The sequence below is a fragment of the Procambarus clarkii genome, chromosome 21 (assembly GCF_040958095.1).
Source record: "Procambarus clarkii isolate CNS0578487 chromosome 21, FALCON_Pclarkii_2.0, whole genome shotgun sequence".
Taxonomy (NCBI): Eukaryota; Metazoa; Arthropoda; class Malacostraca; order Decapoda; family Cambaridae; genus Procambarus; species Procambarus clarkii.
Genome location: NC_091170.1, coordinates 3,004,384 through 3,014,095, shown reverse-complemented (window position 1 = coordinate 3,014,095; position 9,712 = coordinate 3,004,384). Strand labels below are relative to the sequence as shown.

At 39.1% G+C, this 9,712-nt stretch overlaps 1 protein-coding gene across 1 annotated transcript; it reads left to right on the top strand.

Moving 5' to 3' along the window:
• The first annotated feature begins 1,058 nt into the window (after positions 1–1,058).
• On the top strand, positions 1,059–1,961 carry LOC138366987 (uncharacterized). Its single transcript, XM_069328393.1, has one exon. The coding sequence runs from the start codon at positions 1,059–1,061 to the stop codon at positions 1,959–1,961; it is 903 nt and encodes a 300-aa protein (XP_069184494.1).
• The last annotated feature ends 7,751 nt before the right edge of the window (positions 1,962–9,712 follow it).

The window sequence follows — 9,712 nt, the reverse complement described above, 5'->3', positions numbered from 1 at the left end:
AGGCCTCCACCCCTGGAAGCAGCCCGTGACAGCTGACTAAAACCCAGGTACCTATTTTACTGCTAGGTAACAGGGGCATAGGGTGAAAGAAACTCTGCCCATTGTTTCTCGCCGGAGCCTGGGATTGAACCCAGGACCACAGGATCACAAGTCCCGCGTGCTGTCCGCTCGGCCGACCGGCTCCCTTCTATCTACAATTCATTAATCATTTTTCATCCCTGATAACATTATACTCTTTAATTAGGGAGTAATATCAGGGGCTAGGATAGAATTTATGGCAGCGTATCTGCCACTCAGAATTTAGGGCAGCATATCTGCCACTCAGAATTTAGGGCAGCATATCTGCCACTCAGAATTTAGGGCAGCATATCTGCCACTCATAGAATCCATGGCAGCATACCTGCCACACATATAGAATTACAGCAGTAAAATATCTGCCACATTTATAGTAGTAGAATAATTTTCATACACATATAATCACTTATATATACTCTATATAACTCAAAAATTATAAAAAGCCAAAAACATGGCACTATCCTGAATCTGCACATCAGTAGTATTATAGCATTTTATGCCAATCCATGTAGAATAGAATGCTTAGACTGGAATTGTACTGACTAGTGTACAACTCTAGCCTAACTCATTATTACTAGCTAACCTAGATAGGTAGGATTATTAGTAGACTAGCATTGTACAAGGCCGTACAACCTAGTCAACATTTATTATTGTGCAAACCCAAGTCAGGGTAGGACTTATCATTATTTTACGCAATTGTGTTTTTATATCATATTATATGTATTTACTGTGTTTATTTTGAGTGTTATTGAAGTGGCACTACCCATCCAAAGCTGATTATGTGGATCTAAGCAGAGGAATTCCTGTAGTGTCACTGAAATACCACTCAAATATTAGCTGTTTACTATTAGGTAGGTAAGCTAACCTCTACGTGAGATAGGATTCACATAGCCTGACTGAAGAATCAGATATTAGGCTGCCCACATCTGTACTGGTTCCACGTATAAATGAATCAGTACCCCAGTTATTTTCATTACCAAACCATGGCATCAACTAAGCCAAAGTCCACAGGCAGTGCACCAGAAGAAATGTCCAGTAACTACTTATTATATCTTAGATCATACACGAGTCACAAAGGCCATGTGACTAGACAGTTGAATAAGTGTGATCAGCTGGTACAATCAGGTGCCACAGCCAAAGTATTAGAAAATCTCATAGAGACGGCCAAGCAAAAGTTGCAAAGAACATATGAGGCTGCAGATGACTATCTCAGAGTCTTCATGCAACAGAATGCTGAGCCAGATCAACTAGATACCTTCCATGCCGAGATGGAGAAGTTTGAGGAGGGTATCCAAGATCATCTAAATAGATTAACACAATCTCTAGAAAAATTGCAGAGCAACTCAGTTTCTCAAAATACTCTAACCACAAGTGCAACTAATAAACCGGAGACACTCCAGGAAGTTCGTCTTCCTACAATTGATCTTCCTCACTTCCATGGTACAGATGATGAGAATTTTGAATGCTATTGGAAAACATTTGACTCCTTAGTAAACTCCAAGAAATCTATTAGCAAACCTAATAAATTCCTCTATTTGCAAAGTACCCTAGAGGGTGAAGCAAAAGCAGTTGTCGAACACCTAATTCCTAGTGATAAGGACTACGATACTGCTATTCAGTTACTAGAAGTTAATTACAGCAATAAAGAAATATCTATTGCTAATCTTTATTATAAGTCAAGAGCGATACCTACACCAGATACCACCCCTGAAGCTCTACAAGAATTTAGGCTCCAGGTAGAATCTCTAATTAAAGCTCTAGGTGTCAAAGCAGATGTACCTAAAGCAGAGTGGGTATTGAAATTAGAAATACAGAGTAAGTTTCCTAAGGAGATCCTAGCATCCATCTGTTCCCATTATAGAACAGATATCATATCCTTAGATTAAATTTTCGAGGGATTAAGGATAACAGTTAATCGACTGAGAGCTCATGAGAAAATAATATCTTACCCTGACAAATCATCCACTGATAAAACAGTCAAATCCAAAGGTACCTCCAAACAGACTAATAAATCAAAAACCGCTACTTCCACTCCAAGATGGAAGAATATTACAGTAGGTACCTACACTATCAGCCCTTCTAAACCTGTAGCCCATAAGTCACCCAAGTTAGTGACTCCTACATCTACTGAAGGAAGGAGATGCTGTCTCTTTTTTCCAAGAGAATCATACTATTTATCAGTGTCAAAACTTTCCTGATCGCGTTTCTAGGATAAAGCGCCTCACGGAATTGCACAAGTGCACCAGGTGCTTGTTGCAACACGATCCTAACACATGCACCACCCCTTTACACATATGTAACAGGTGCCACCAGGACCAACATCATTCAGCATTGTGTGGAGTTGATAGGCCAAAATCACCAGAACTCCAGGTGGAACAGGATACTTCCATCATTATGCAGTGTTGTAAGGTGCGACAGGAGGTTAAGGTGCTTAACACCAAGTCTCGTAATAATACCGTATTACCTACTGCACAGCTACAATTAAATAGTAAGCATTCTAAAATCACTACAAGAGGTCTATTCGACCAAGGATCCCAGAGAACGTTCATCACTCAACAAGCAGCTAACAAGCTGAAACTTAAACCCTTGTGTAATGTGACATTGAACATATCAGGATTCCTAGCAGATACAGGACCTAAAGAATTTGAAGTAGTACAACCACTAATACGCCTAGGCGGTTATGTCCGACCTATTAAGGACATAGTAGTTAATCACTTCCCTCGACATGAATGTCAAAGATCTAAGAGACACAGCCAAATTTTTACAGAAAAATAGAATCCAGTTGACTGACTCCAAGATAACGTCTGACCAGTGTTATGATCCCAGCCTGCAGGAGAAACGAGTCTCCCTTCTTGAGAGTTATTCGTCAAGCCTGACCTGATTAGAAGGTCTAGCAAGTATTGAGGTGATAACCCATATGAAAAATGGTTGGTTGGATATGTGTAACAGTTTGAGATTATGGGCAATGCAGAAGAAAATAGATAAATGACTGGCTAGGAGATGTGGACATTTTGCTGGAGGCGTGAGGCTCGTTTCTGGAGGACCTTGACCTCACTTGAGTGCCAGACATCGCAGGGGGAAGCCGCGCTCCGTTTGAGCTCCCATCAGAAGGGAACCCCTAGTGATATATCTCGAAGAGAAGAGAAGTGTGTAGACGTGCCAGCTGTGGAACCGAGCTGGGAACGTTGTGGTCTCAAGTCCTGGTCGAAGAAGAGAGTATCAAGCCGGCCAGAGACATTATTGTGGGCCGTGGGAGCGCCCTGACCAGACGCCGTCAGAGGAAAAGCGCCCTCGATCAGTTAATCTGTGGTAAGCACGATATACGCCAGTTCATAGTGATCGCTTGTAGTTTGGTCCTGTGCCCAGCGACAGTAGCGATGTTTATTTATAAGTTAGACATGTTTTAATAAGGCAGAAAGCCTGAAATAAGAGAGTGGAGAGGGAGGAACACGGAGCGACGTCCGCCCCCTCTGAGCGCTGGCGGACGACTGAGGGAGCCTGGCTCCGGATGGAGGAAGACCCTCCCAGTGAGTGAGGACCGCCGCCAGGCGAGGTGGAGTATGGACCCGCCCAAAACGGGGGAGTCCACTCTCACTGTATGTAGAGGACAGATAGAGGTTTGAGGCAAGCATATTGTGTGGTTATTTTTGTTTATGTGTTAAAGGGGAACATTTTATTGGAGTGTCAATGGGTTGCAGGTTTGTTCTTTGGGGAAGAAGTTGCTGAGAACTTCGAAGCCAGCAGATGATGTAGCTGATGAGACTCCAAGGTAGTGGAGCAGAGGACCTCGAGCTGTGAGGAGAAGCAGCAGAGAAGAGGAGTGTCACGTGCTTCTGTAGAGGTGGTGTAGCAGCCAAGAGAGCTGTGGAAGAACATAACAGAAGGGTGAAGCACCGTAGTTGCACAAGGAAACTTCATGATAGCAGCCTGGAGGAGCTGCAGAGGATCCTGGTAGTGAAGCCCGGAAGAACCTAAGGATATTAAGGTTGTGAACTTCTAGAGGTGGAAGGGGAAGTTCTGGTGGATTACTTGTAGGGAGTTGATAGTGTTTGGTTGTCAGTAGCGTGCAAGACGCAGTGAGAGGTGAGTGACTGTTTGCATTCTTATGTCAAGGAGTGATTTATTCTGAAGCTTAGAGTTGCAGTCGTAGGCTTGATTACCTACAGATGTATGCGTTCTAGGACTGATATTGATCGATTAATCATTGTTGTGCATCAATGAACATTTATACTGATATATGTTATTGCATTCAAATGCTGATTTTCTATATATACATTATCTTGCTGATAGTGCAACAGTGTATGTAGGCTTGACCAACTTGAGGAGGTTAATAGTATCAGGTGGTGAACCAGGAGATAGGATACCACTTGATAAGCTGATAATAGAGTTCTGATGGTGTTGGAGTGCAACCTGATTGTGATATTATAGAGTATAGGATTCATTATTATTATATGTGTGTATGTATCGTGTATGTGCTTTGTCCAGTAAATGTGTCACAATTTGCTGGTGTTTGCCCTTGTCCTAGTGAGGCTTCCCAGGAAGTAGTGAAGAAGGAGAGAGAAAGAGAAAGAACCAAGAACCACTGCTGTGGACAGGGTAAGAGGTAATACTAGTAAGTCATAGGGGATTGAGGAGATCATATCTTATCTAAGGAGAGAGTGGGGAGTCACAGCGGCTCGAGTGGGTGTGTGCACGTGACAACGAGGCTAAGTGTTGGAGCCGCATCCCCTAAACGTGTGACGTTGAGCCCCTCTCCAAGAGCCATAAGCGCCAAGGGTGATCTCCTAGTATAAGCACTCTACCGAGTTGTGGGTTGGGTTGTCCGTAGAGAAGGATCAACGACGACAACACCAACCAACCCACAGTCTATAAGACCACCTCACCAATGTAGATCTATTAGTAGGGGCAGACCATTATTATTACTGGAACTACAAGCTAACATGGAATGAACTTGTTGAATTCAGCCGGGGGGCAACTTACTTACAGTTAGAGTCTTGAACCTGAGGAAGCCTATGCCAGCTGACAACCAACATTAATTCCAGATCGAGTCTGGTACAATTAGTACTAGTCGAGTTAGTTTCTATGGACCTCAGTGGATAAATCAGTGACTAGTAGCCTAAACCGGTTCACGTCATAGCGACACATGTCATTGACCGCATTGTAGATCCAGAACTATTCTCGACAGTAATAATTGACCACATTCAGTCTTCATAGCATTTCATAGTCTTCATAGCATTTCATAACATATTATCGCCTTTATCATATCTTAGGTAAGTCTTCTAGAGAAGACAGCATTTATAGTATCTTAGGTAAGTCTTCCAGAGAACACTACATTTATATCAAGTCATCTGGACTAGGATTTAGTAATCCATTTAATATGATACACCTGCAGGGTTGTATCAGTTTTTTTTCAGCTCCTTCTGCATTCTTGTCTCTGCCCACAAGCCTCTTAGAGACAGTTTGGAGAAGTATCTTAGCACAAGCAAAATTGAACTTTGCAACAGCCTGTAAGTGAACATTCACCAGAAGACTATTAGTAGTGAAACAAATTGTTTCTCGTAATTGAATAAACTCAACTTATCTGTTTCAGATTAAACCTGGCGCAATTAGTACTAGCCGAGTTAGTTTCTATGGATCTCAGTGGATAAATCAATGACTAGTAGCCTAAACCGGTTCACGTCACAGCGACACATGTCATTGACCCCACTGTAGACCCAGAACTATTCTCGACAGTAATAACTGACCACATTCAGTCTTCATATAAGTTATCATGTACTTAATTATAACTCCAGAGAGTTATAGTACTGTAACTTAATGTATTTAAACCGAAAAGGTTTATTACTCATTTAGAATCTTTAGGTTGCTATATGTGTTTAGTTATACTTCCAGAGAAGTTATAGCACTGTAGTCTACTGTATATAATTCGGATTTACCCTCTACTTAGGCAGATTAGGGACATTAGTTAGAGCTGAGTGCAAGTTAAATCTGTAGTCACTATAGCAGACCAATGACTACATTTATAGAGACTGATGCTCATATACTCAGTTCTCTATTTTATCTAGAATTTAGCTAGGTTAGGAATTTAGTTATTATTATTAAATAGCCTAAATTACTTTGTGCAGAAAGAACTACACCTTAGGCTAAATTTAATTTTATATAAACACTTAGAATTTCTCATTTGATGTTGAGGTGATTTGTGAGTCTGTAGTGATCAGTTAGTATCTAGTAACTCATCTAGTTACATGTCACTGCGACCCTAGACACTGATTTCACTGTAGATTTAGCATCTCCTTGATCTCAAAGAGACATAGAATAATTAATCATTACGTCAGTGTAATTAATCATTAATCCTGTGATAACAGATCATACCTGTCACACAGATCCGGGACATTCGTTATGTACATTCTAACCTACTAACATATAAGAATGTAATTTCAGGGAAAGGGAATAGGTACGTTAGTACTTAACATTGAACTACGACCCGTAATTTCCCACCCCGGAATTATGTTGGAAATTTCCAACAGTTATTCTCATCCCTAATACAACAGGATGTATTTCCTGTATTAGGCTTCATACACATCTAATATTCATTTACTAATCCTTAATACAACAGGATGTATTTTCTGTATTAAGCGTAATAATTAACTAACACTACTAATACGTAGTTTAATATTGTAGAATTTACTGTATTAGGTTGTGGAACATCATGTAATTTCTCCTAGAATTGTGTAGTGTTGCGTCAGCTACGCAACACTATGTAGAGGATAAAATTTCCACATGCCTGTAGATCTACCACAAGTACAACCAGTTACTTTCCTTTATTAGGAATAATTATTTAGTAATAGGATTACTTTTGGTATACAACAGTTTACTGGAATTCTTGTACCCAGCATAATCGCTGTTCTAGTAAATCATATCATAATCTAACATCATTTCCACCACCAAGCAAGTATTGTTTTATTTGTGCAGTCTACATTAACTGACTTGCACTGTGAGAATTAAACATCACCACATAAAATATAAAGTGTTCATAAACACCCCCTTCCCTATTTAGCTTTAATAAATAAATATAATTTATGCTCGAATCCTCATGGTGAGCTATTGCACATGCGAGACTTTCGGGAAGGAGGAGAGAGGACTCTCGGTGCTCCGAAGCGGTCCAACAAATCTTACCATCCTGACGGCATCCTTACATCCCTAGATGCTGGATTGAGAACGCAGCTTACCAGAATAACGGACACCAGTTCGGCAGGCATTTTTACCTTTTAGTTTCATTGATGAGCTCACAATAATAACTAATAAAGGTAGCCATGTCGTGACGCTGCGGGCGTACCAAATATTCCCACATGAGTGCAATTCCTTTCCCTCCAAATATTTAGGTATTACCTTATATGTGTGTGAATACTATTTTGGGGTGGAAATTACGGAATTATCATTATTGCAGAATGGTGAAACACCCTTGAGGAAGCGTGTGACCGCCATACCCTAAAGTGCTCCAAGTATCACTATCTCAAACTGTTTCCAGACTGGCGTACAGTGGACTGTATCTACGTCCCTCTGTCACAGCTGAGATTTAATCAGTTTTCATTGTAGATAGTACTTTATTATTCAGAGTCCATATATATATATATATATATATATATATATATATATATATATATATATATATATATATATATATATATATATATATATATATATATATATATATATATATATATATATATATATATATATATATATATCTGATACTGCCCTTTATGCATATTAATCTTTACATTGCAGTAGTATTTCTTGCATTACATATTTTACTCATTTTCTATGTGTGTGCATATTATACTTATTATTATTATTGCATAATATATGTTACACACAGATTAATCTTATAGAGTACCCCCAGAAAAAAATGTGTCATGGGAGGCTGGCTCTAGAATTATATAATTTACCGTCATTGCTTAATAGAATTTATTCACATATAATCATAGACCACTGATTTTTTCATTTCATTACTCATTCTGGTCCTTCGAGCTATCTTAGAATTAATCATTATTTTGCATTTTAAAATTAAACATTTTATTAGTATTAAACTGGAGCCAAAATTCCCCACATTAGTGACATTTTAAGATTTTTATCACTAATTTGAAATTGTAATTTTTTCTATTTTTTTTTTAACTTTTTTCTTTTCATGGTTTGATGTTGATCTATTAGAAAACGTTGGAGCATTTACCATGAAGATTATTCACAACAAAAATTGAGTGTTTGAGGAAGTTTCGGTGCACCGTCACCTAGCACCTTAACTGTGATTTATATATAGTTTCCGTTTTTATATTTTCGTTTCTTCCAGAGCGCATGAGTTGCATTAAACATATTATCTGTGGCATTTTAAATGACCTCTATATTGTCTACTCTTATCAAAATCCCAGTGCCATATGCAAAGTATGACACAGCACAATAGATTGTCTCCTTTTATATGTCTGATAAGAGGAAGAAAAAAATACAGGAGCAAGCAGGGTACCTTGTGGGGACTGAGCTTTTCCAGTTGGATGATACGGATTTTACTTTGTTAACTAATGCACTCTGATTTCTCTTCGTTTGAAAGTTAAGGATCCGTCTTCCTTCTTTGCTAGTAATTACTTTTGAATGTTTTTATGTGAAATAACACCATGGTCACATTTGTCGAAAGCTTTTACAAAGTCAGTGTATAATAAGTCAGCATTGTGCTTTCCTCTTGTGGCATTTATTTCCATGTCAAAGGGATCTAGCAATTGTGAGAGGCAAGAGCACCCTGTTTTGAAACCAAGTGGTCCAGGGTTATGTAGATATTGCGAGTCCATGTGATTAGTGAACTTACTTCTTAGCACTCTTTGAAAGATTTATATGACATATGATGTTAGGGTCATTGGTCTATAATTATTCGTATCTGATTTACTACTTCCTTTTTGATGTGGCGCGATCTCCATTGTTTTGAGTACGTCAGGGATAACACCGGTATCTAGGCTTCCTCTCCAACAGATACTTATGGCCTGTGATGTGGTGTTGTGCACGTCTTGATGAATGAAGAATTCCAGGAGTCTGGGCCTGGTGCAGAGTGCATGGGCATGTTGTCTCTGGCTACTTCAATGTTTAGTGGGGAAAGGGTGTCATCTAATATACGGTTCGATGCTGATGTCATATGTATAAAGAATTCGTTTGGATCATCGATCTTCAATGTGTTCAGAGATTCATTGAATAGCGAGTCGTTATGTAGCCTATGAATTTCATTCATTTCTTTGTTATTTGTAAATGTTCCATCACACTTGTGCAAGGTTTCAATGCTATATGTAAATTTTATTCTAAATTTTGAACTTGAGAAGAAGAATTTTTGTATTCCTCTCTATTGCACTTATAGTCATTTGTACTCTTTGCCTCTCCTGAATTATATGATTCTTGCACCTTAAGCTCGAGCATTTCCTTATCTCTACCTAGTCCTTGTTTGAATAGAGTGGCACATTTGAGATGTTCTGTGATTTATTTTCTTCGCATATAGAGGGAATGCCGTTCTCGTTCCTATTTGCATCTTTTTCTCTTTTTTCGTAATGGTATGTGATTTCCACATAAATCTTGTATTATTGTGCATACGTTCTCGACACACTAGTTT